Source organism: Rhea americana, unplaced genomic scaffold (genome assembly GCF_003343005.1).
Source record: "Rhea americana isolate MKP2758 unplaced genomic scaffold, rheAme1 scaffold_115, whole genome shotgun sequence".
NCBI lineage: Eukaryota > Metazoa > Chordata > Aves > Rheiformes > Rheidae > Rhea > Rhea americana.
Genome location: NW_028185206.1, coordinates 1,171,464 through 1,198,724, shown reverse-complemented (window position 1 = coordinate 1,198,724; position 27,261 = coordinate 1,171,464). Strand labels below are relative to the sequence as shown.

At 39.0% G+C, this 27,261-nt stretch overlaps 2 protein-coding genes across 4 annotated transcripts in view; one reads left to right on the top strand and one right to left on the bottom strand.

Annotated features, from left to right (window-relative positions):
- Positions 1 to 136: 136 nt before the first annotated feature.
- TMEM175 (transmembrane protein 175) lies at positions 137 to 15,714 on the bottom strand. 3 transcript variants are annotated; one of them, XM_085317464.1, is made up of 11 exons: positions 15,498 to 15,714; positions 15,054 to 15,092; positions 13,823 to 13,920; positions 11,643 to 11,694; positions 10,344 to 10,379; positions 8,811 to 8,894; positions 7,981 to 8,145; positions 4,835 to 4,913; positions 2,948 to 3,086; positions 2,104 to 2,392; positions 137 to 1,021 (listed from the first exon to the last, which is right to left on the bottom strand). In XM_085317464.1, exons 1-11 carry the CDS (start codon positions 15,684 to 15,686, stop codon positions 1,004 to 1,006), a joined length of 1,188 nt encoding a protein of 395 aa, XP_085173590.1. In that variant the 5' UTR covers positions 15,687 to 15,714; the 3' UTR covers positions 137 to 1,003. The 3 variants fall into 3 exon arrangements, with proteins under 3 accessions (XP_085173590.1, XP_085173599.1, XP_085173580.1); XM_085317473.1 differs by having other exon boundaries at positions 2,264 to 2,392; XM_085317454.1 differs by having other exon boundaries at positions 137 to 2,392.
- A 4,408-nt stretch (positions 15,715 to 20,122) lies between these two features.
- LOC146600810 (S-adenosylmethionine synthase-like) overlaps positions 20,123 to 27,261 on the top strand; it is a 16,585-nt gene continuing 9,446 nt past the window's right edge. The window contains exons 1-5 of the mRNA XM_085316996.1: positions 20,123 to 20,195; positions 21,932 to 22,009; positions 25,011 to 25,133; positions 26,073 to 26,185; positions 26,817 to 26,960. Coding sequence (XP_085173122.1) covers positions 20,123 to 20,195; positions 21,932 to 22,009; positions 25,011 to 25,133; positions 26,073 to 26,185; positions 26,817 to 26,960 — 531 coding nt within the window. The remainder of the gene's footprint in view (positions 20,196 to 21,931; positions 22,010 to 25,010; positions 25,134 to 26,072; positions 26,186 to 26,816; positions 26,961 to 27,261) is intronic.

Genomic DNA, 27,261 nt, shown 5'->3' with positions numbered 1-27,261 from the left:
ATTTTAATTGTAAACATCAGGATTTGTTTCCACTACCTAGATTGAATTTAAGAGCTAGACACTTGGAATTTTTTTTTGTACTCAGTTTATTACAAATACACATATTCATGGTTTATACACATTAGAAGTAAAATCATACAGAACCCAAAGTGCTTTTATTAAATTTATCACAAGAATCCAGACAGAATGACAGAACAGTGCACAACCCCACTGCAAGCGCTTCAGCATCAACCAGGTATAAAACCCCTAGAATATCTGAAGATTTACATGAAGTACCTAACACTAAACTTACCAAGGTGCTTCAAACCAAAAGTAAAAATGCTTTCAGACTGATCCAGGCGGAAAATAACCTTGATTGTGTCTTCACTAACAGTTACTACAGCTGTTCTTTGCTACAATATTTTTTAGGACAAATTCCTGCAAATACTTCTGAACATGGCAGAAAAGTTATCAGGCACTAAGACAGTTCAAGATACAAATTAATGGCTCTGCCCAAAAGAAATGTATAACCTTCCAGGGAACCAGATCCCAGATGACTTTGCATACTCCTTCTATGCAGCTCTATGCAGGGAAAAGTTGGAGCAGCTGCATATATGCCTAAAAACTCCAGTATCCCAGGGACTAAGACTCCTACTGGGTTAAGACCCTTTAATGAAACTCAAAAATCTGTAGGAATTCATTGTATTAACTCCTCAGCTAACCTCTGCATAGGGACAGACTCAACTCCTTGGCCTGAGCAGGAATTTTCAGAGGTGGCAGAAAGTCTCATAACCTTTATAACTCCTGAGTCAAGTCTTCAAGCTGACCTTTTTCAAGGAGGTTCCTTTCAACAGGCACAAGAAYAGACGTAAAAACCCTGAGAAATCCCAATCTTCCTTTTCAAAGGGACAGCTTGTTTCACAGCACAAAACAAATTTACTGGTGGTCCCACAGTTCTTCCAAGCTTCTTCCCTGGGAGATTACAGATCTGGTTCAAACTTTAGATAGGTAGCCACAGGAATCCTCATTTGTTAAATACATCCTTTAAAAAAAAAGAAAGTCAAGTACAACTGAAGAAGAATCTGTTAAGGGAGTAGAGAAGACTGCATGTCAGTCACAATTGCAACTCCTACCTAAACTCATGCTTAGAGTCATTCAAAAGCAAGTAGCTTTTGAAACACCATCAGAACTCTGCTGCTTTGCAGAAGAGACAGTGTAACCATAGGAAAAACCTCAACAAACAAAAAACCAACAATCTGTATGCATAAATGTTCTACCGATTTACCATCCAGAAACTCAAGAGATAGCCCTCGTGTCRTCAGGCGTCATTCGCTCTTCATATAGCGGCACAATCACCTGCTAGCTATACCTGTGTTTGCCACAATAACTTCCACATGCCAGAAAAAGGGCATCTTGCTGAGCATGTTTGTGCGTTTCTGAAGTGATCATCAGTGCAGTTACACTTCAAGCAGCATTTTTACCAAAGAGGTGATTTTAAACAGGGAGAACATGCTTTTCTTTTTATCTCCTACTAACCCAATTTGTTCCAATTAGGTATTTTGGAGAAATGGTCTTAAGCATCACCTATATATATATATATATATGTATATATATACACCCCAATTATGATAAACACAAGCTTTAGTTAAATCAATATAAGCTTGTGTTAAATCAATATAATCCATGCATTAATTCCATGCGAGTTAGAACTGAAGTAATGTTAAATTTTCACATGTGCTGCATGGAAATTTAAGATAGTGTTTCACTAGGAGACAAACACGCCTCCTCCTCTTCTAGCAACACAACCTTCCGTCTGGAGAGRGACATCACTGACTTTATGACACTTAATGAAATTCTAACAAAAATGCGTAAGGCAAGAAAAGCAAATGGGATTACAATCTGCATAAGATGGAAAATTGCTGTGCTAAATTCACTTAACCAGCATGTTAAAAAAAAGGCCCCAAGGCTCACACATGGGTAGAGGGCAAGCTTGGCAAACATGAAGGCATGCTCCTTGCCACCATATCTAGCAAAAGGATGCAAAGTTTCCCTTTCATGGAGGAGGGCTGTAGTCCATATTGCAAACTGAAATATGCTGGCAAAGAAAGTGGTAACACAGCTGACCTGAATGGCTTCTATTTCATTGTGAGACTTCTCTGCAAATTCACTGGTTAGCTGATAAGCCAGCGGAAGCCCTCCAATGAAAGCCAACGACAGTATGTTAAGCAGTCCCATTAATCGTGTAGCCTTTGTTACATAAAGGAAAAGTGAGTGGTGGACAAACCAGAGAAGACCAATTGTTACAAAAGAGCCAAAGTAGGCAAGGTAGTTAGGTCCATATTCACTTAAAGCTTCAAGGAGGCTGCCATGGAACTTTTCCTTAACTTCTCTGGGATCAGGAACATTGTCTTCACTGTGGAGAGAAAGCTCACTTTACCTTTCATGCTAATGATAAAAACACAGACCTGAAGTAACACAGAACTATGCTGTTTTAATCTGAACAAGTATGAATGAACAGGCATCCACTTTATTTGCACTTCTCWAATATATAAATTAAGTATTTCAAATAAAAGTTCTGTGTATAAATGGGATCTGAAAGAAAACCTAAAAGTAAATTTTAATTCTTTTAATGTAACAGAGCTGCCAGTAGGACTAAACATCTTTTATTGGTATGTGCCTTTCATTCAGAAATATAAAACATGAAGCAAGCTTTGTTCTTCAAGACTTCCAAGTACATCACCCCACCCCAACATACACTAGACTGATGTGTACTACTACTACTGAAATGTACAAGTTAGAAGACTCTTCTTTGTGCTCGGTATGCTTTAGAGAATTGTACCTCTGGTAACCACAGCAGATTTTAAAAGTAAAAGACGATGCTTATTTAGTTTTATTTCTCAAAAATTACATAAAGTTACAATTTAATATTGCATTTAGCAACGCAAAGTGTGAGAGCACAAAGCCTTACCATATATCCAAAATAAGCAGGGTTGCTACGATAGCATACACTCCATCACTGAATGCCTCTACTCGTTCCTTACTCAGAGGCTCACTGAGGTAAAATGTGAAAGTCTCTAAGCTTCTGTGTTCCTCTTCATCTCTCTGGCCTGGAAAACAAATCTAGATGTTTACTAATAAAACACAAAAAGTTCAGGAAGTATAAAATAAGGTAGCTAAAGGAAAACAAAACCAAAACTGATCACTCCTTTTTATTCCCAACTGCCCAATCTTTCTGCAGAAGCAAGAGACTGACCACAGAGGTCAGTCACACACCTTCTTCTGCAGCTCTGCCTCTCCCTGAGGTTCATGTTCCTTCCTGGGACAACAAGTACTTCCAGAACAAAAAATTGTCCTTTAAAGTACATGGCATACTGTTTCTACTGAGTCAACAATGACTTGAAGCTGTAACTAAGCAAAATATTTAAACTAAACAAAACTGGGCTTCCTGAGGTGTTGCACAGCACCTAAGCAGCACTGGGGAAATCAAACCACTTGGTGTAAAATAAATCCAGTGTTTGGTCAGAAGATGGGGCTCTGGAGCTTTTAAAGGAAGGCGTCAAACTCATCCTGAAGGATGGGGCTGCCTTGCTAGCCATGCTGCACCACTTGCAGAATATATGCAAGGTGAAGGAAAAGCTTTACAGGCTCTTGAGCTAGTAAAGAGAAGAACTGAAAAAAAAAAAAAAAAAAAAAAAAAAAAAAAAAAGCAAGTGTAATCACATCTCAGTTATTAGTGCACTAACTTATAAAACCAAAAACAAACAGCAAAGATCTCTGCTCCAGGCAAACAGGATCAGGAAGACATTTTCTCCACAGTGCTAAGTTTTAGTCATCAGACAGGGTGGTCAGATGTACACAGCGGTGACCTGTTGCAGAAGGCACAGACAATATTGGCATGTGTTTAGTTTCTGGCTCTGAGAATTTGGTTTCAGCTGTATCAAGGCATTTCTGCCTCCCTGTCAGATGTTACTGCCCCATGGCAGAGCCAAAGTATGTTCCCACTTGCAGTAAACACAGATGGAGTTACACGAGGCTAAACAGTATCAGCAGACACAAATATGAACATTTCTCCTTTATTCTGGCACTAGCTACCTCCTCTCTGGTAGAGTCAATGAGCTGCTGGTGCTGTTGTGCAATTGTTTGCGCAGATACAAGGGAGGTGGAAAGAATACAGAGTAAGGAGCATGATGACAAGCAGCACAGATTTATACTGACTTAAAGAATGTATGCAGTCAGATCTTTTGATCACTGTAATTACATTAATCAAAGGTAACACAGTGAACAGTAGACTCTCCTAGAAGTTCTTGACTTAATATTACTACTAATCGTTGTTACAGACTCTCAGATATGCTGCTGCTTAACAGTTTGAGAATGTGGGAAAATACAGTATTTCTGGAGAGACAGTGAGTCAGGCAATACAGTTTCCTGTATTGTTCAATACTCATGTAACCTTTTTAATGGGAAGAACCACCTTCTAAATTGGGAAATACAGTGTACAGCCATCATGCATGTGTATGTTTGTTTATGTGCACAGGTGTACCTTCAGGACAAACCAGAAGAGTTCTGCTTTCAGAAACTACATTGTAACATGTGCCTTACATAGATCAAGCAGCAAAGTAAGGAAAATATGGGAGGAAAAAAAAACCTACAACACCACAGATCAAATGAAGGAAAACAGGGAGGGAAAGGGGAAAGAGTCTAGGAAGCACAGCAATAGAACCCCAGATCAATATGTTCTAAGTGCCAACAATGAAAATGGGAGTAGAAAAAACCTGCTTAATACTATGTTGTTTGGATAACAAGTTGACAACTTACAATGCATCAGAATATGCTTCTTATGAGTACTGTTACTCACCAACAATCTTGGTTTTACACCAGGTAATGAATCGAGTGAGGTGTGGAAAAACGATAACGAGGCCAAGCAGCACATAAGACTATGGAGAGGAATCAAGACAGTTTTAGTTTAGTTACTGAAACATAAATTTGCTTCCAAGTTTAACATCAAATGATAACTCTCAATCTTTATGTATAATCACATAAAAAACCCCCACAAATTTTGACTTTATGACGTGGAAGAGGTTCAGCTGAAACATATGGGGTTTTTTGGACAGCGATTGAATGGCCAACAACCGAATGCACAGGCACCTCTATAAAACAAACCTGGGTGCTACAACTGAAAAAAGAGCTAATTTGCCTCCTGAATATTATGAGTGCAACTTAATACCTAGTTTAGAACCGTAATACCTGGTTTAGAATCAGCAATGAGACAAGCTAAAACAGAAAGGGAGATAATTCTGTTAAAAAGGCAGCAGCAATCATTTCTTTGGAAGTTAGGGTACTATCTCATGTTTCTAACATTTTTTATCACTTGTCATTCAGACAAAAATATCCTATTTATTGAATGAACTGTCCAGACAGCCCYGCATTGTGCTGGCAAAGCTGCCTAGATAACCATGTAGTAATGGGAACAGCCACAGTTGAAAAAAACCTGCAAAAAACATCAAAACACTTTCTTTGGTTTAATCGCTTGTGTAATTTCAGGATGCTGGAAAAWAAAAGATGAATTGGAATTAGGTGATATATGGAAGCGAGTGGGASGGAAGCAAGTTCAAGGATTCTTAAGCTAGGGCCAGAGAAACACTTGTGAAAGACACTGCCAAGGACAGAGTGTCCGTGCTGCTTCTGACAACATTCTATACAAGCTTCATAAAACTGCACAAATCTCTCCTTGTTCCTTTATAGCTGCTGACTTCATTAAAGATATGTTAAACATTGCTGTGAAGTACTGTCACTACAAAAGAAAAAAAAAATCCTACCTTTCTGAAATCTGAGAAGGTCTCCACAGTTTCACCGAACAAAAGAACCCTTCAATAGTGTCTGTTTCCTGCTCTTGTTTTTAAGTATGTAACTGCTTCTACGTCCCTTTGGGCCAGCTGTCCTCAGGGTAGAACTAAAATATGCTGCATGGTCTGCATATTACTTCTGTCCCAAAGACAGAATGCAGCAGATCCTAAGCTATTCACATAAGAGAAACCTACACAGTAATTTGGCTGTTAAGGACATACAAGAAATTACACTAAGGAACAAGGAGAGGGAGTAAAAGGAAGTAAGGATGCAAGTCAYAGAAGAAGAAAATATCCTCCCAAATCTGCGAATTACTTCAACACTGATAATTCCCACAGGAGGTTTCTTAGATACACCTATTCCTGAAGAATAAGACAGAGGCAGGGAAACTCATGATACATTCACAGACTAGCTTGCGGTTCCAAGTGGCAGTTCTGAAGAACATGAAAGCTATTAACAACTCTATTAACAAATTGTATTATTAAGCTATTAACAAACTGTATTATTGGACAGTGAGGTGGATTGAGAACGGGCTGAAAGGCAGAGCTCAGAGGGTCGCCATCAGTGGCGTAGAGTCTAGTTAGAGGCCTGTGGCTAGTGGCGTCCCCCAGKGCTCAGTACTGGGTCCCATCCTGTTCAACTTTTTCATCAATGACCTGGATGAGGGGACAGAGTGCCTTGTCAGTAAGGTTGCTGATGCTRYSAAGCTGGGAGGAGTGGCTGACACACCAGAGGGCTGTGCTGCCATTCAGAGAGACCTGGGCAGGCTGGAGAGCTGGGCAGAGAGGAACCTCCTGAGGTTCAACAAGGGCAAGTGCAGGGTCCTGCACCTAGGGAAAAATAACCCTAGGCACCAGTACAAACTGGGGGCTGACCTGCTGGAGAGCAGCTCTGCAGAGAAGGACCTGGGAGTGCTGGTGGATGACAGGTTGACCATGAGCCAGCAGTGTGTCCTTGGGGCCAAGGCTAACGGTGTCCTGGGGTACATTAGGAGGAGCGTTACCAGCAGGTCGAGGGAGGTGATCCTGCCCCTCTACTCAGTCCTGGGGAGGCCTCACCTCAAGTATTGCACCAGTTCTGGGCTCCCCAGTACGAGAGAGACATGAAGCTACTGGAGAGAGTCCAGCATAGGGCTACAAAGATGATCAGAGGGCTGGGGCACCTGCCCCATGTGGAATGGCCGCGAGAGCTGGGCCTCTTCAGCCTGGGGAAGAGAAGACTGAGGGGGGATCTTATCAATGTGTACAAGTACCTGAAGGGAGGGTGTCAAGGGGACAGGGACAAACTCTTTTCAGTTGTCCTGTGTGACAGGACAAGAGGCAATGGGCAGAAACTGAAGCACAGGAAGTTCCGCCTGAGCGTGAGGGGGAATTTCTTCATTGTGAGAGTGACAGAGCACTAGACCAGGTTGCCCAGCGAGGTTGCAGAGTCTCCTTCTCTGGAGATCCTCAAGGCCTGCCTGGACGCAACCCTGTCTAACATGCTCTAGGTGACCCTGCTGAGTAGGGAGGTTGGACCTCAGGATCTCCTGAGGTCCCTTCCAACCTTACTGATTCTATGATTCTATGAACTCAGCAGGAGCAACTTAATACCATTTAATAAAGCAGGGTGAGGAAGCTGCAGTGTAAGAGCAGAATTCAGCCAAAAATATTTGTTTTAGAAGATGTTAATATCTGATCTATTTATTTTATTTGTTAACACCTTGACTTAGTGTATCAATTATATTCACTTGTCTTTAGTTTTTAGGCAACATGGTGTTTAACTCATGTAATTTTTCACATTATCCTACCTACTACTTATGAACAAGCAGCTGAGTTACAGTTTAAGAGACTTGCTTTCGAAGAGTAAATAAGGGAAGTGTTAAAAAAAAAAAAAATCAATGCAGAGCAAATGAAGCAAATACTCCTGATACCAGGAGTTTCACAACCTACACAAATTCATAGATCTAACTATAGATGCATCTTTAAACTAAACATCCTCATCTCAGAATAGTGGCCACCTTCACATCACCAAAGAACTGGCAACACAGAAATTCTGCACATTTAACATAGGAATAAGTTGTTAATGCTTAGTCCTAAATACAAATAATACAAATTGCTGTATCCAATTTTTAGGTTAATGCATCATTTTTAAAGGACAACTATTCAAAGAACTTACCAAAGGAATAAAGAAAAAAGAAAAAATGGCTGCTAAGAAGCACAAAACTGGTCCTCTTAAAATAATCTTTAAGATATGACGTTTATAGAAGTTCTGGTTTTCAGATACTTGTATCTGTTGATTTAGTAAGTGTGGGTGATAGAATCCATAAACTACTATCACTGCCTGCAAAGAGAAGAGCATTACTGAAATTATTAAATACTAGTATACATCATTTCAATTATAAAGCAATGAAATTTTGAAATATCAAACTCCAACATCTTGAAGGTTATTCTTCCCTTTCACATGGACGGCTGGTCTCAAAAGCTCTGCGTTTTCACAACATTTTACATATGAGGACCTTCATTTGCCCTGTAGAGCCTGTCATTACCCAAGAAAGACCTCCACAACAAGAAACAGAAAAGAACAAGGTACTGCTCCCAGAGGAAAAACTGTGCCATCTGRTAAGTATTTAAAACTAAAGCAGACTGCCCACGCTCATTGACTTGCTCAGCCAATGCTGCTCAACAAGAACCACAGCAGGAATGATCAATCCAGGATACTAACCACTATTTTCCCAGTGCATTTTTAACAAGTGTGGAAGGAGTTCTAATTCAATCAACTTTGAGTTTAGTCAATTTAGTTGCATAAATCAGGTTCATTGGACATTGACAATACAACCGTTCTTCTTATACAAAGGTATTACGTTATCACAGCAGGCATAGCTTTGAAAAAGAATGCTGTACAAAAATTTAGTATTTTAGATCCACAGTTAATAAACCTGGTTTTAGATCTACACAAGAAAAAATCTAGTCTTTAAAAGAGAAAATATAAAAGTAAAGCTCAAATACCTGAATAAGGCCAATGACAACAGCACAGACACTAAACAGGAAAATGCCAAAAGGTACATCTGGAAAGGAGGCCATTAAAGAAAACTAGAAGGAAAAATGCAGCCAGATTAAACACTTAATTAAGCAGCAATATAGGAATAGCAGTAGAGAAAATGAAGTATTTTTCATTCAATACTGAAACTCAAGTAATACTTTTTTTTTCAAAAAAAATCCATTAAATGCAGTTTCTTGTCACAAACACACACTGGCATGCCAACTGAAGGCATCTGGAGGAGAGAGCTGTGCTCATATGTTGATACTGCAAAAGCTTCTGAACAAGAGAGACTGAGCCCAAAGCACGGTCCTCCTGATGCTGTATCTTCATTATAGTTACCAGCTGGCATGTAGCTGAAGTGTGATTTTGACAGCATTTTCAGGGCCAAAATGTTTGTAACTCTGAATATTCTTGATACTGGGAGACTTGCTAAACGTTTTAAGCTCTGGCTCCATGACTTCCTCTTGTGCTAAATTTTACAGCTTCATTAGGAAAAAAGTAGCATAGAGACTTACTAGGGTAACCCTGACAGCTTTCTAAAATTATTTTTGCTTGAAAACAAAGGGGAAAGTATGTKTTCTTGCTAATAGCGAGCTTTTTACTGATCATAGCTTTACCCTTTGCGGACTGATTTTATGTTTATGTATATGTATAAACACGCACACATATACGAAATATTAATGTGGTATATTAATATTAATATGGCACACACATTATGTGTATACATATGTGTATACATGTATATATACATTGTGTATACACATTGTGTATACATATGTGTATACATGTATATATACATTGTGTATACACATTGTGTATACACATGTGTATACACATGTGTATACAYATACACACACATATATATAAAAATTTAGATTTTATAATGTTATATGTATATGTAAAATCCACAGTGAAACAGGTTCCCTTCATACAATTTTTTCACTCAATGAAAATCAACCAGCATTTTAAGGAACAGCTCTGTAATGCTAATGCAGTGTTCAGTTGTAGATATTCTTCCTAGGCCCAAAGGGTATCTGACATCAAATTTGCAGATTTAACAACTGAGATTGGCTGTGCCAGAAGCAGCACTGCTGAATAAGTCAAAAGGGTTATCAAGAACTCTGTTTAGATTACAAGAGTAAATATTGTGCAGTCTAAGGAGGAGTTTGTAACAGCATTATTTCCCTTAAAAATGCAAAATTCTAATCAGTCAAATTAGACATCTTTCAAAATTTTCAAGAAGCTATGACTTCCCATGACTGACACCTCCTTCTAGAATATCTATTTTCTTCCAGATCTACAGCATGTAGCAGTTCAAGATTATACCATGTTCTCATGCATTCAAAAAAAACTACAGCGTAACTATTGCAATGAGTTTGGGATTTATACCACAATAAGGCTGTCCTAAGTTCTTGAATACTATGGGTAAAGTCTTTCCAAATAAATAACAAAAAACCCTGTAATTTTAACATAAGTCAAAATACTAGAAAAGGACTTACTGTATATGGCAAGAAAGTTATGATCATCATGCAAGCCTAGAAAACAAAACAAAACAAAAACTGAAACACCAGCTAAAATACAACCTGGCAATCCAGTCATTCAAGATTTGTCTAGAAAATGCAATACAAACAAAATACCTGTGCTGCCTCAAGAAAAGACATAACTAAAGTAGCTGAGCTACCTCTGCAACAAACGGCTAGTCCTCAGTTGCCATTTCTGTTTTTCAGAGCTCTAATACTCACCTTCTAGATTTATTTTCCAAACTATACAGGCTGATTTTAGAAATCGTTGAAGTTTTGTTACCAGTAACACAAAAAAAAGTTTTGCTTATGTTTCTAAACAGACTTCTTCTAAAGTAGCAATGGCAAGAGTACTACACCTTGATATTTTTCTTCCTAAGCAAATGCTTCTGATTTTCACCTGTGAAAAGCATTAATTTCTGAGTTCAAATAGTTCATACAGAGTAGGTCAAATTAAAAAAGCTCAAATACACAAAAATGCATTGCTTTGAAAGCTGTTAGAAAAGAACAACATGCCTTAAGTAATTCCTCTCCTATAATTTCTTGCAGTATTACTTCACAGAATTTAAACCTAGTATTCTTACTAACAAAAATCAGATGAACGGTATGTATGTCCACTACCAGGGAGCAGAATTTTAAACAATATAGTAGGATAAAAGTTCTAGATGAAAACAGGAATACGTTTACCACTATAGCATCCCATTAAACCAATCAGTAACTGAAGTATTAGTATGACTCATTAAAGAAAACATGCTCTGAAATAAATGAAGTTTTTTTAAAACAAAGAACATTTATGACAGAGTAGAGCTTAAATCAAGTGATCCAAAGACACTACTGGGGTCTCAGTGGTAGGCAGTTTTTGAAACATTATATAATTCTGTATTCCAAACATAAGGAGAAACACTRTAGCTGTAATTTAGATTCACCATTACGATTTTTGCTTCAGAAGACACAGCATTTCATTTTCTTAAGCCTGGAGGACAGATGTCATACAGATCATTAGAGTCAAGAGTTTTCTCCATAGAAGACTCCTCAGTTCTTGGATGAACTTTGGGCTAATCTAGTGTAGAACTTGCTTGGATTATGATTAAAATTATTCATCCTAAAAGCAAGTTAGCTATCAGTCTGCCACTTTGGCAAGGAGGAATTCAAACTCTATCTTCCTGTCTTGAACATTTGGCAGTTACACTATCTAAACTAAAAGCTCTCTGACATCCAGACACAGACACGCGAAAAAATTACCTTTACTAGCTAGTCAAGTATTTTAACAAGACTCACCAGATTTAGAAGAGCAAGGACATCGTCTATGAGCTCTATCACCTGAAATAGCCTGCCAAGGCAAGGGAAGACACAATGAACAAGCCAGCTCCCCAAAATATGCATTATAGCGCTGCATACAAATTTTACATTGATGATATTGCAGGAGAACCTGATTTCATTTGCTCCATGATTTACGAGTGGCCCAGCCTGTGCACATTAATTCATACACAAGTCGTTCACTGATTTTCCTTAGGATTTGCCTCTTCATTTATAAGATGAAATGCATCCAAGTCAGAGTAGGCTACTTGGTTGCTTTCTCCCAAAGGCGTTTTGCTACAGAACACCTGTCTTCCATGACCTGGCACAAGATTGCCAGGAAACTGCATAAATTTCAGAATCTAAAGGACAACTATTATTAGTTGTCTACCAGCTACTGATTTACCTAAACACAGGAAAGGTCCAGAGCTAACTGGAAACTTGCAACCTATGCCTATTGCTCATACAATACTGCTGAGGCATGAACAAAGGCAGACTTTTACAGTGAACTATTGCTCACAAAAGAAACTGAACATGTTTACTTGATGCCCAAAATAAAAGAGGTAGGCATCAGACTGACTTTTATCTTCTCACACTAAACTATGTTGTATGGGAGCTGAGCTCTGAAATAGCTTTGCACAGATTCTTCCATAACAGATCCAGACGTTCAGGGTGCATCCAGCACCTAATTTTTCTCTTTCTCATATGCCCTTGTGAAGAGCTATTATTTTCATTTTCTCCAAATCTGACTTGGAAGAACAGACAAGCTTACATTTTCAGAACCTGAATCTTTTCAGCATATCAAAGCTTAAAATTATTTCTCATGAAGATACAGCACCGCTGTTACTGCAAATAGAAAACAAGCTCTTTCTGCAAACTGCCTCATAACCTGTTAATGAAGTTCCTGCTCTGGGCAAATGTTCACATTTAAGAACTATGCTTGCGCATTTACTTATGCAAATAAGGAACAGGAATGGTGATAAAGCACTAAACTGAAATATCAATTGCAGCTATCAAATTACAAGTCTCAATTACATCTATAGTAGAGTGCTCAATCCATTTACTTAAGGGGGAAAAAATATTAAAATTTATCAATTCCAAAATTCAAATGAAAACTGTCATGATTCCAAAGCCGTAGAGAGTAAGCTGCAGAGTTAACTTGATTTTTAGCCTAATCTAGAAGATCTCAGCAGTATGATAATTTGACATAACACTTACTCTGGCCATGTTTTCTTTAGAATTACACTATCCATTCATAGCTTTCTAATATGCAATGATTTGTGAGAATTTAGAGGCTTGTCACATTACCCCAAAACAAGTATATCCAAGAAAGACCAACTACAACATTTTTGCTGACCTGCTAGCCCTGGAAGGTGGTCACTACAGGTAAATCAATCAGTTTGAAAAAACAAACAGCTGCATTGAGTTCTAACTAAGTGCTATTTAATTACTGTAAATATTTGAGAGTATTACAGAGAAACCAAGCTATTAGAAAACAAAACTGCCTCCAATTAAGTGAGATTTAAAGAAAGTACAGTAATTTTTAGTGACTTAAGCAGAACACAATCAATACGTTTTTAGGGGAATGGAAACAGGACTAACTTTCCTTGTTCTTAAGAATAAAAGCCCTCATCATACTATGGCAGTAGACTAAAAGTGCTTGCTTCCTCCTGTCTGCTCCTAGCAGAAGACGCCTGTACGTTAATTATTTTAAAATAAGAAATGGGTAGGTGGCAGTGTCCAGAGCTCTATAAAATGCAACATCTGCAACACTGATTTAGTAAGAAGTGCTGCTGAAGTTTGGGAAAGCTGAACTTTGGACCAACTGTGATGTCCAAGTCCTTCTACTTGCACAACACAAAATTTAAGAAGTCATGCTGTTTTCACAAAAATATAGGTTTAATTCCATCTAGAATATGAAGTTAAATGAAGAGTAATTCCAATTTTAAAAATATAATGCTTGTTCTTCTTTATCTTGCTCTTTCAATAGCATAACAGGACATTTAGTCACTGCTTAGGGTGGTGTTTCTTTTTAATACTATCCAACAAAAGATAATCCAATATAGAAATATATCATATATATGGTTCTCTCCTGTTCTTTTAAACAATAGTTTTTCTTTAACTTTGTAGTAGTATTAAACACTCCCAGTGTCCATTCCTACCTTACATGAGCTGCCCATGCTACCGTGACTATTAAGAAGGTCATCAAGTAGACTGCAATTTTTGCTAGAAGGAGCTGTTCAATACTTTCATCTAGTTTCTGAAACAAAGCAAAAAGCAACACACAGAGGAAGGAGAAGGGTAGAGGCTACATTCTGAAATTATTCGCAACGTCTGCAAGGAGGAATGATGTACTGTCACAGGATACACTTTTAGAAAACACCCACCAAGAATACACTTCTCTTCCAACACCCTCTTTTTCACTATTCAAACAGAGGAACTGCCTTATTAGGCACCTGTAAGCATGCCAAAACATACAGTTAATGGCAGATGAGGTGCCAACATATCTCTTTAAACCATGGCTTCCCAATGCCCTGTCCTCTATGTGATTCTTTTACGCACTCTCTCATTACTGCGATAATGCATTTCAAAGGCAGGACGGCTACAAAATGCCCTTTCCATTTTCTCAGCACTGACTTCTCAAGCAGAAGTATGACACAGGTTTTCATGTGATGACGGTTAACACTGAGGCAGGGAAGGGCTCAACCACTGTCAGTTTTGCAGGTACCACCACACTGGCTTACATAGATTCTGGCAGCATATTTGCTGTGTTATGAATCACACTTCAGTTTCCTAAACTAAATGAGACAAGTCTTGCTGTGTTTTTAAAAGTAAGAAAGTAAGTTGCCATAAAGCACTGTAAACCTTCTCAAGTGCTAATTGATGTTGCCCACCACTCCTGTTTTTTCAAAGTTACTGTGTTTTCTGCAGCTCTTCTCATTCCACCTACTTATCATGACCACAGTTGCAATTATCCTGATTTTAATACCAGCATTCAATTTGTATTCTATGTGGATTCTTTAACTGATGCTGCCATATAAACAGCAGATGCTTTTTAAAAAAATATTTTGCTCAGACAGGTAATTCATATCCATATAAGAGTAACCAAATAAAATCAATGGTCTGTCAACAGGTGAAGCTGTCAACAATTCATTCTGCCCTTAAGTCCTGACTTTTGCAGATCACTCTGAGCTTCAATATTTTTATTTATTCATTTATTTTTGCCTCTGGTTCAACAGCTCCTCCCTCGGGGGAAACCTCTGCTGGCTCTATGTCATTTGATGGTATGTCTTTTTGAAAGCCTATAACTTGAATTAAAATGGGAAGTTAAATTAGGGCGTTATATGTACTCACAAAGGCAGAAGAAACAACAGAACAGAAAACATACAATACCTGATCAGGATGTATTTTCGTGTGAGCCACAGGCAAAATCTGAAAAAAATAAAACCACATCAGCACCTAATGTGTCTTGCGGGAACTTCATTAAAAAAAAAAAAAAAAAAAAAAAAAAAAAAAGTGTACACAAGCATGTATGCCTCACGTTATAACCAATAAACCCCACAAATTCTCCAACACAAACGCTGGTTCCTGCAGAGCGGGGACAGGTCTGTCCCCCGCCAGCGTACGTTATGCGGCTGGCCGATACACGCGCCACCGAGAAGGCCTAATTTCAACCTAACACCGCAAAAAAAAAGGGGGGGGGGGAAGAGGGCCGCAAACACCGTGGAAATAAGTTAAGGAGGCAGGGAGGCGGTCCGGGCGCAGGGGCACGGCGCAGCGCCCCGCGGGACTCCGGGCGTGAGGCCGGGGCGCTGACCGGCCGCCGCCGCCGCTCACCATGACGGTGGCGATGATGGAGAGCAGCGCGTCGCTGTAGGCCAGCAGCCGGTGCGACGTCTGCGTGCTGCTGCCCAGCTCCGGCTCCGGCGCCGCATCCAGCTCCAGCCCCAGGCCCAGACCCCGCGCCGCCACTGCCGGCGCCGCCCCGCCGCCGGGGCCCGGCGTCGCGGCCCGCGGAGCCGACATGCGCCCCCCGCGCTGAGCCGCGCCCGCCCGCGGCCGGCGGCGGGGCGGGAAGGAGGCGGCACCGGCGCGAGGAGGGGGCGGTGCCGGCCGCGGCCGCCATGTCGCGAGGGGAGGGGCGCGGCCGCCATGTCGCGAGGCCGGGGGCGGGGTGAGGGGGGGGGAAGACCATAATGGTCGTCTGTTGGGAACAGAGCCCAGTCGAGTTGTGTTCTGGCTGAAGCGGTTCGAACTCTGTCGTAGAGAAATACTTGCATTTTAAAAAGTCTTTTCTTGTAACTCAAAGGATTTCAAGGGCTTTGAGGGGGAAAAAAATAGCTGAGTTTGTGATAGGTTTTTATCTGGCAGTATCTCCAGCATCAGTATCTCTGTGCTTTTTTCTCAGTTCCTAGAAAGCCCAATCTCTAATGGATTTAATAGAAAAGAAACTGGCAATACATGCTGTATGTCTSATGCAAAAATGTTACAGGATTGGCAGGTATATGATTGATGGAGCCTGTGAAGATTAATTCATAAATGACTGACTCTGCTTGCTGCCTGGAATTAGATTGCTAACATGCTCTAAATCAAAAAATGTCCAAATGCTGCGCTTCTGTAGTGCAGGAGCTGCTTCCGRTAAATCATAGTAGATTTTCATCAATTCCTCTGCCAACTCAAGCTAGAAGTAAAAGAGGCCGGGTTAGAAATGTGCAGCACATACTACAGATTGGAATGGTTTGGTAGTAGCATTTTTGGAAGGAATAGTCCAGGAAACATGCTAGAATTGTASTGGAATTCTCTGGAATTCCTAAAGCTCCATAGGAATCAGAAATAATACAGCACAGTCAAGTCAAAAGTTGTAAGAACTACTGGAAATCACTTAAGTGTGCCCCATAGAGCCATAGAGCTGGCTATGGTGGGAATTAGCTCTTAAATTGGTTAGAGCCTACAAGAAAGTGGATGGCTYTTAAGACCTGCTTATATTCCAGAAGTGATCAGCCTGGAAGAATGATATGCCTGAGAATTTGGGTAGTCTTCTTGGAAAGAGGATTGTGAAAAGGAGTTAGAAATCTGGATGCAGTCCAGACTCTTGCACTGGAAGCCAGAAGAGGCCGCAGGATAGAACTGCAAAGCTGACAGACCTCACTAGGAAGAACTTTCAGCAGCTAAGCAGCTTGATAACACGTGTATGGGGAACCTTTTGTCAGGCACTCAAATAGGCTAGCAGTAGGCCTTAGCTGCGAAATCTCCTTGGGAGGATTTATGGAGACTCAGAAACTTAGTCCAAAAAATGGTCCTGAGTATGTTAGCTCTTAGAATAGAATAYGTTCTGTAGTAGTTTGCTGAGACAGATAGGTGAAGTAACAGCATTTCCATTTCAGGCTGACCTGAATGGTCTGAACAGGAGAATACAACTTTAAAGTGATCAGATTAGAGTAGGAGGTGACTGAGACTTGAAAAACCACTTTGTGAAATCTCAGAATTCGATCCCTTTTCATAAACGTGAACTAAAGTTTTGTATAGATGATGAAAGAAAACAGCAGAACTGTGGGAAAAACAAGTTAATTTGTAGAATARAAAAGGGCAAGCCTTTGGTTAAATACTGAAATGGTGTGCCAGAWATTAGCAGACTATGCATGGGCATGTTGGAACAGGTGCTTTTCTGTTGCTCTAAGAGTAACACTTTTTGGAGATACKGAGCTGCACAGCAATAATGAAAGTTCAGCTGCTGAATTGGTTCCATTTTAAAAAGGTCTTTCCGTTCAACTTTCAATTTTGCAAATGCAGCTTTCTGATCTGTTTTCACAAGTTCCTTACATCTGGTTAAGAAACATTAGTAAAGGAGACAAATTAAACCATGGCTCTTACAGAAGCAGTTGACATTCATGGAACAAATTTACCAGTTAAGAATCTTGGTTTGGACTGGTTCCTCTTAAAAACCAAATACCCTTCTCTATCCAAGCCCGGAAAAAACATAACATGAAGCACGGGCAGTCATTTGCATCATCTCTGATCTCCTAAGGAAATACACACAGAGGCAACCCTGACCCTCTTGGTCTGGTAACTGTGGTTTTTGATTCTCACTTATAAAAGTTCACTATTTTTTTTTTTATCAACAGCCATGGTTGGAGTTGGAGTATTTGTTTACTCCACACAATAAAACATGCATGTGTTGAATGTGAACTGGGGGTGTATAAAGCAGGAAGTAAAGCACGATTAGTTTAGAGTGCAGCATAAAATGAATTAACAAGGGAGGAGACTTAAATCCTTTGYGTGAACATTTTTATATGTTTTGCATGAAGTGTTTTGTGGCACTTGAGCTCAGAGTGTTACATGGAAGTGAAATCCCTCCAAGCACACAGATCTTTGCATGACTACTTTAATTTTGTATTATAATAGTAAACCCTTTGAAGGTGACAAAAGGCAGTGAAATAGATGAGTTAATGGATTTCATAGAACATTTCTGATAATTATTAACTATGGTTTAAAGTCTTTATTGCTCTCCATCAGACACTTGAGCAATCACTGTCCTTCAGAGCTTTACTATCTGTGAAGCAGTGTTTCAGTCAGTGTTATGCACTGAAAACTTTTGCTCCTAGGGTTGAAAAAGAGAGRAAAAAAAAGCCAAACCAACATGGGTTTGTGTGGCTTTTTGCCTCCATCTGAATCACTTTGTGCACTACTGTTTCTCAAGTATAGTGGTAGTTTTCAGTTGCATAACTAGTGCACTAGAGCATATTTGCTACTACTTGAATTACCACAACTAGGCAGTAATTTCTCCAGTCATGCTTGCAGCTAAAATAAAATTCTGCTGTACATTTTCCTTTGCCTGAGTGAAATTAACTSAAGGAGTTATATGTAAGCTATTTTACCATCTCTGAGATGAAAGCATTCTCTTAGGCCTTGTGTTCACTGTTAAGAACACTATAGTTATTTCTGGAAAACAAAGGTATGCTATTGGGATGTACATATATCCTAACATAAAATATAAATATACTCTGGAARCAAGGTTACTATGAAGTAAAATAGTTGAGAAAAATTCCATGCTATGCTTAAGGGTTGGATTTGGCTTGTTTGTCTCAAAATAAAACTTGAGTCCCTTGTCTTCATTACTGCTGTTATTATCACGTAATACCTCACAAGTGTCCTGAAGGGAAAAGCACACTGCTTTTTCACAGTAAAGACTTMGCAGAATGGATGTTTGGAGTCATCCTTACAGTGTTTTTTGTGATATGCTTGTAGTAGCCTGGTGAATAATGTGGTTTGTTTGCCATGTCAAGTAGTGAAACTTTCAATGACAGCTGTCCACCTGCATCTCAGTACTTCTCTGTTACTTGCATAATGTGTTTAGATTATGGAGCAGTGTTTTCAGAAGTTACTGATTTATAGAAGCTGAGCTCAACATAATGTATTGCAGCAGAATAAAACTGTTKTGTAGAACAAGAATTTTTAAGACAGTGCACATCTATTGTAAGATCCTAAATGGCTTCGTGGCAGTGCGCTGCACTAATGTGCTCCAGTGTGCTATGTGCTCTGAAGTAAGCACAGTTGTGTGTTGCAGTGTGTTCTGAAGTAAGCTAAAGTAAAACAGAGCATCCAAAGGGACAGAACTTACTCGTTTCATTTAGGTATCTTGAATCCAACAGTTTCCTAGAAGTCTTTCTTCATCTAAGGCAACTAGGAGGCAAAAAGGGGTCGTTAGAGAATCCTAGCAAACTGTAAGAGTTCTTTAGAGAAAGGCTAGTATGCACAAGTTTAGTAACACATGAGCGAGGGTCTGGTTTTCAGCCTCAGGATTCAAGTGATTTATAATGAACCCACTTTTCTTTATCAGTTTCCCTACAGAACGTGCTGTTGTTTGCAATATAGCTATTTTCATTTAGCCAGTGACATAAATAGAATTAGAGAAGAGGAGCACAGCTTACCACCTGGGCAATTACTGATAAAAACATCTGTTCCCCTACAAAAAAGGGATGAATTTCTGTACAATTCACTACCACAACTAAGTACAATTTATGGAAATTACGCCTAGGAGAGAATGTCACTTGCTCTTCTATGTTCAGATAAAATCTATGAGTTTTATTACTATCTTGAAATGCATTTTACTTAGTGCTTAGAGGTGTGAGTGAGAATGGCGGCTTGGGAAGTACGCAAAAGCACTTAGCTCTGGTAGTAGTATTCACATTCAACTTAATGATAACACTTGTGCAGTGTTTAGCAGGAGCAAGTTTAATCAAACACAAAAGGCTTATGAAAGGAGTGTCTGTGGCAGTATGTTGTAAAATCCACAAATATCAGTCTTAATCTGCTGACCTTCTGAGGAACAAACATGCAGAAGCCATTACGTCAGCTACCTGTATAGATATATTAAACTTTCCACCTCACCTTCTGTGTGTTTTTTCTGTAATCCACTTGCTTTGGGTCATTCTCACTTGCAGACTTGCTAAAGATACTAAAAGATGTCAAGTCATCCCTCAAAAAAAGAAAAACGATTTCTTTTTACTTCAGAATCTGTTGCTGAAGGTCATTCTGGTAAGTCAAAATCCTAATCGAATCTTTCCTTTTATCAATTACTTATATTGAAGAAGGCTTTATGACAAAAGTCTTTTCTATCTTAATGGAGAAAAGGAAGGACCAGTCAATTATTTTGGTTAGACTTTTGATTAATTTCTTTGTGCACTTTAAAAGAATTTATGTTCAGTATACAATTACATTTAAATTTTAAACTTTTGCTTGAGAGGAGGAGCATGGGGAAGTCTTTTACAGGTAGACTGGGAGCTGCTGCATATACTGGACATTGATTTCCTTAGCAATTCTTAATGAAAAGACATAACTTTATAGCCCTCTCTGTAATAGACGATCATTAATTCTGGACTTCTGATATTTGGAATATTAAGCATTAATTTTCATCAGAGCGGCATTCCAGATAATGCTGTAATGTTAAATGTGCTTTTTTTGCCATGTTGATGTCCTTAATACAATTCATATAAGCTTCAGCCTGTATAAAATCAGTCTACTTTCTAGGGCTGGGACTGAAGGACAGTGCCTGTGCTCTACGTGCTGTTCATTAAATGCAGCTATTTTTCATACAGATATTTTTAGACAAATACTTATCTACAAGCTTTGTTAACTGATGTATTGGAGGAAGTTTAGAGCCCCTGAAGGAATTCTATGGCTGAAATTTGCTATAAAGGTGGCAACAGGTCTTATTATTATAACCTTTAAATGACATATTTTAATGTTAAGACTAAAAATAACATTATCTGGCTGCTTTTCTGCAATGGAATAACAGACAAAAAGTCTAATACTGGTAAAATCAGGGTGATGTCACACACTGAAGGTTTGCAACTACATTTTTTTCTGAGTATCTATTTTCTCAGCGTACCTATTGATTAGGTCAAACTGGCATAGTTTGAGACCAGTTACATTACTATCACATTTGTCTTCCCAACCTCTAGTGAGCAGATTCACTTATCCTGATGAGACAGAGAACCTCAATAAGTTGTTAAAGGCAGAATATGTAAAAACATTTTTGTCTAATGCATTATGTCCTAATGCTTCTTGTCCTTTTATTCTGTCTTGTCGGGAAATCTCCCTGTGAAAATTTGTGAATGGCCAGTGCTGCTTATCCCTGAGAAGGTTTGCAAATTCTTCTCTAAACTCACATGAGCTGAATAGTTGTGGGTAATTCCAACAGTGGCTTCAATCTAAAGCATGGGTTTTTAGAAAGAGGAATGCCTCTTGTGATTAAAAAAAAATTGTTACATGAGATACCAGGTAGTGAAAGAATCAGCAGTGCTGCAAATGCAGACCTCTGGCACTTACAAAATGCAGATGAAAGTGGGTTCTTTGTACACAAAGTGCAATACAAATTTTAAAACCAAGGGGAGGAAGAGAAACCTCCTGCAGAAGGAGTGTAGCTATCATGTAATGAAATTCTTCTTTGGAAAGTCTTGTATCTTCTCTTTTATTGAAATGAACATCTCAGGATGCTTTCATGGGCCTTCTTCATTTTTCCCTCACCTAGTAAGCTGCTGGTCCTTGCAGATGACAGTGATGCATCAGCTGGGATTGACTTGAGGGGAGTGAAAACATACATACATACATACATAATGCACACATTTCAGGATTTAAGTTGTTAAAATTGCATCTTGGCAGTTGCTTTAGCAGAATTCTGTTGCCCACAAGAAAGGAAGTTTTACCAAGAAATTATTTTTTTTTCTTCTCAAAAGAAGAGATATTATGTCTTTCTTATTTTTGTCCTCTAGATAAGATGTGTGATCAGATAAGCGATGCTGTTCTGGATGCGCATCTCACTATTGATCCAGATGCCCGAGTTGCCTGTGGTAAGTACAATGCAGTTAGAAAAACAGATGAACAAAGTGCAAGAAACTAATCTATGCCGACTTAACATCCTCTGATCCAAGATTCTTGTAGTAGGTGTCTGGCGGTTGACAGTTCCACAGACAAAAGGCCAACTCTGGCATCCTGACTCTAAGCTGAAGGAAAGACAGGAAAAAAGCTGCAAAAAAATAAATAGGGAAAGGAAATAGGGAGTATTCCATRCAAGTTTAAAATGATCAAATGTATGGTTGAAGGGATAATGAGGAATGCAAGAAAATTGGGGAAGAGAGAATTGGGGAAAGATACATGGTATGGCATATTTCTTGATATAATAAGTAAAATGTGCTAGTAAAACACAAAATCCGGAAGTATTAGATGCATATTTATCCTGCCTTTATAAAAGTGGGGTGATGCCTTTGGTTCACAGTAAGATGAAGTACGCAGTTGATTTGAATGTGACCCTCACCGCAGTGGTTTGCCTTTTTCTTGGGACTTTGTCTTAGAACTATGCTGTATATGGACATTGTCACTATGCAATGTCATCTCTTCCAGAGCCATAAGAACAGGTCATCAGAGTACTCTGAGTGCAGCTGCCAGTGGGGAGTGAACGCTGGAAATGGAGATGGGAATATTTCCAAAGAATAGGAATGTTTCTAAAGAGCTCYCTGAATGCAAAGTCATCTCTTTCTTAGAACAAACTATGCAGTAGAGTTACAGAACAGAGAACTAGCTGCATCCCAGGAATACAATGACTAATATGACACTTGATCTAAAAAAATCTCATGCGATCCTTGGAAGCATAGATGTGAGCAGTGAGAAGTGGAGAGAGGAATTAATGTCTGTATTTGACTTAATAAAGCATATATTTGAATATTGCATGATGCCTGAAAACTGCTAAAAACTGAAGAGCATAAGAGAGAAAAGCTACAAAAATGACAAGGATGGAAAAATATGTTTTAAGAGATGTGAGAAATATGATCAGTTTGTCTTACCAAATAGAAATACCGAATACCAGATAGTAAGAATACTGTGGTGTGGCATGATTATTTATGTAAATTCCTGATTTTTATAATCAGATGGGAAAAAAACATCAAAACTGCTGACTGGAGTCAGAAAACTTGACTTGAATGAATTAGCGTTAAAGCACAAGTCTTCCTAGTTGTCTGGACACTATTTTCTTACAAAGTAGTGGGTTGGAGAGTAGAAAGTAGTTAGTTCACTCAGTACAGGGTTTACTGGGTAAAACTTCCTGTCTCATATTGTACAGTACTTCTGCCTTGTTGTGCAAGCCTCAAAGTTTTGAAAAAAATTCAGAGCATTGTATAAATACTAAGTCACTGTAACAACCTATTTTACAAAACTATGAAATGCAGTTCACAGAGATGTTTAAAGTAGGTTCTGTCTATCAGTAGAGACAGGTACCTGTAAAATTCTCTAAATTTTATTTGCTGCTTCGTCTTTTATCATCAACCAGTTTGGCAGATGATGTTCTGAGCTACTTCACTGGCACTGCTTCACTGAAGCAGGATAGGGCTGGGCTATCCATGTACTGCCAACAAACTAACAGCAGTAAAGTCAAGCAATAGAATGCTAGGTGCAAGTAGTATAAGACAGAAGGCCGATTAATGATCCCAATTCCTCTGTGATAAGTGAAATCAAATTCTTTCTTGAACAAAAAAGTCCTTCTCAGTGTGTCCAGTAAGTCAGAGTCGACAGAGAATATTAACTAACCATATACTATTAAAATACCAGAAAGAAGGTGGAAGTTTTTACCTAGTACTGGCGTTTAAAAATACTCTTTGGTGGGACTTAATCCTGTACGAAGTCAATCCTTCTAAGAACCAAAAACTTTATAGTAACTTACCCTTCGGTGGAACAAACGGAGGTCTTGCCTGTAGTACTTAAACTTGAAACAAATAAAATTACATAGCAAGATGGTAACTGGATGAAGAAAGTGATGGAGGAAATTCAGTGTAGACTAATGCAAAGGAACAGGGGGCATTCTTAACCCAACATATAAGGAGAAATGTTTGGAGATGACTGCAGGTGCTCACAAGTGAGGGGTTGGGGTTGGACTTGCACTTCTGTGAAAATGGACAGTGATCAGTAGCAGTCAAAAACCACAAGGAGTGTTAGATATTGCTGGGAAGGGAATGGAGAGCAAAACTGAGAACATCATTAAGGCACCGTATAAATCCATAGTTGCCTCTGTCGTTAATACTGTGTGCAGTCTGTTCCCCTTCCCCCATTTCCCAAAAGGCTATAGTAAAATTGTAAAAAGTACCGGAAAGAGTAACAAATGTTATTATTGTCATAGAATTCCAGTGAACAGCATAGGCCTCTTCAATCTGGAAAAGAGAAGAATGAATTAGATATGAAATAGAGCTATACAATTACAGGTTACATGGATGTGGTGACTAGAGAGTGATAGTTTGCTATCTGTTGCAACACAAACTGAAGAAGGCATGCTACAAAATTTGGGTGCTAGGCGGACACTTGAAACAAGCAGTATATAATGTGTCTGCTCAACATTTGTAATGAAATTGTGGAGCTTCTTGCTGTAAAGCTGAAAGTTGTCATGGTTGTCAAGGACAACTGGATAAATTAATGTAACAATCTATCAGTGACTATTAATGCCAACTGTTAAAAAATGATTCTGCTTCAGGTTAGGAAGTTCCTGAACTGAAATTACTGAAGACTGGAAAAGTGTAAAGTGTTTGAAAAATAGTGCTATATGCATGACCTGTTCTTATGGTTCACCCTAGACATTTTCTGCAGGCCACTGTTGCGATAGGATAGTTGAGTTAGATGGATTCCCCCAACACAGCAGTTTTGATGTTCATTTTGGGTAGAGAGAGAAGGGGTTGCTTAGAGCTATATACATGCAGAGGCATTACAATAAGTTCCCTTGTGAGTAATCAGTTGTTTATAGAACCAACCTCAGAATCTGATTAACTGTAAATAGTAGCAATAGAATTCTTGTGTTTAATCTTTCTTATTCAGAGTGTGTAGCAAAAACTGGAATGATTTTGCTTTGTGGTGAGATTACTTCCCAAGCTATAGTGGATTACCAGCAAATTGTAAGAGAGACCCTTAAGAGGATAGGGTATGATGACTCTTCCAAAGGTGAGTGAGATTCTTCACATGTTCATTGTTGGATCTGTTCTACATGTCATGGTCATGTTCTTAACAGTGTTCTGGAAAATAAAAGCAAGTTTGGATTCAGACCTCAGAAAAAACTGCACATATATTGATATATATTTTTCAGTGCCACAGCTGGTACTAAAGGAGCTATTTTAAGGTGACGTATTAGTAAGAGATTTATTCTTCAAAGTACCAGGTACCTCTTGCTTCTCTGATGCAGAAGGACTGGTGCATGCACAAATGACAGGAGAAGGTGGGGACACCTGAAGGTTCATACTGTGAAAGTTTTAACACGGATGTTCCTTGTTCTCGGGCTGTCTCTTCTGAGACTTGAAGTTCATGGCCAAAGGAGTTCTTTCTGCATTCTTGACATATTTCCCACAGTAGCTTCGTTCTAGTGTTGAACCATTTTTGTGATTGTTCTCCCCTTTCATGATTATCTTCCTCTTTTTTTTTTCATAACATACATAGCTCTTCTCCAATTCTACCTAATTTTCTATAGAAAATTTTCTATAGAACCTACTACACAGAAAAATGAGTAACAATTGCTGGTAGCTTTTTACACTCATACTGTCCAGATTTGAATGCCTGAGTGGTCTGAGCCTAGATATTTGTCCACAAGCAATGTGACAACCTGTAGTGGGGCAACTTGCAGGATTACATTGGGCCTCTCAGTTCAAGAGCCTGGGTTTCAGCTAATACCCTGAACTTGCCAATGTCCTGAGACTGTGATAAAATTGTGCTCATATTGTCTGCTTCTACTGGCAATATAAAATGATGCTGGCATAACAAAATTAAATATAAGTCTTGGAAACTATAAAAGCTTTAGCCAAGATGACTAAGTAATCCATAAAGGCTTTTCTAGCAGTTTGTGAAATCTTCAGTGTGCTTGACTTAACTTTCTAAAATTATCTTCACCAGGATTGGACTATAAGACTTGTACAGTTTTAGTAGCTTTAGAACAACAGTGTAAAGAGATCAAGCGTGCTGTCTCCTATGGAAAGAGTGATGATGACATTGGAGCAGGGGATCAGGTAATGAGAATTTACTCCAGGCACATAAACAATTTAGTATACACATGAGCAATTAGATTTGTGGTGAATCCGAACCTTTGCTTAAAAGTCACTGTGCATTTTAAAATTTAAGAATTAATGGCTAAATACTGCACAAGTGCAAAACTTTCCTTCACTAGTTTCTGTGAAAGTGGCTTTGCCTGTATCCAGTGGCCATACTCGATAGTGCTGCAGGTAAGCCTTTCATCTGTAGGTGGCGGTGATGGGCTTTCAAGTCCTTTGGGTGGCTTGTTTTTGCTTCTCAGCAGTCAAATGCTGCGTTTTTTCCATCTGTCAGGGGTGAGGAGAGGGCTCAGCAGCACTTTATGACCTTTATGTCTATTAAGCCTTTATGGTGAAGTCTTAACACAGAGTTATTCTTGGGAGCAGATCCTTGTGTAGCTCTGATTCTTGTTAGAGGCCATTACCCTGCATGCAAATGCATAAATGTTACTTCAAACTAGCTATGTATCATAGTGTATTCAGGCTCCCTATTACTGCTATCTCTTTCTAAGCTTGAGTAGTTTTAAAGTAGGTGGCAAAGACAGCTTCAGAAGTGGAAACAGAATATGGAAATGAGTGGCTTTGAACTATACCCTGTTTTTCAATGTAGGGTTTGATGTTTGGCTATGCCACTGATGAAACTGAGGAATGCATGCCCTTAACAATCCTCCTGGCACACAGACTTACTGCAAGGATAAAGGCCCTGGGGCGGAATGGATCATGGCCCTGGATTAGACCAGATGGGAAAACACAGGTTTGTAAAGAAGATGCATATAAAGTAGCTTGTAAACTTTAAAGCAGAAAGAACAGAACAGATTTATTCTGTCAGCTACTAAACCAGAATGGTGGTGTCAGTTTTGTATTTCAATGTGGGGTAAGTATAACAAGGTTCACTTGTATATTACATACATGGTCTGTTTAAGCTGTTCTGTCAGTGTCTTAAAAATTTTCTTCAAAATAACACCTGTTTTCTTGCTTCTTTTCCCTGGGAGATTAGGGCGACTAATAAATTACTGTCAATCAGCTGTGGTTTTTTTTTTTTTTTTTTTTTTTTT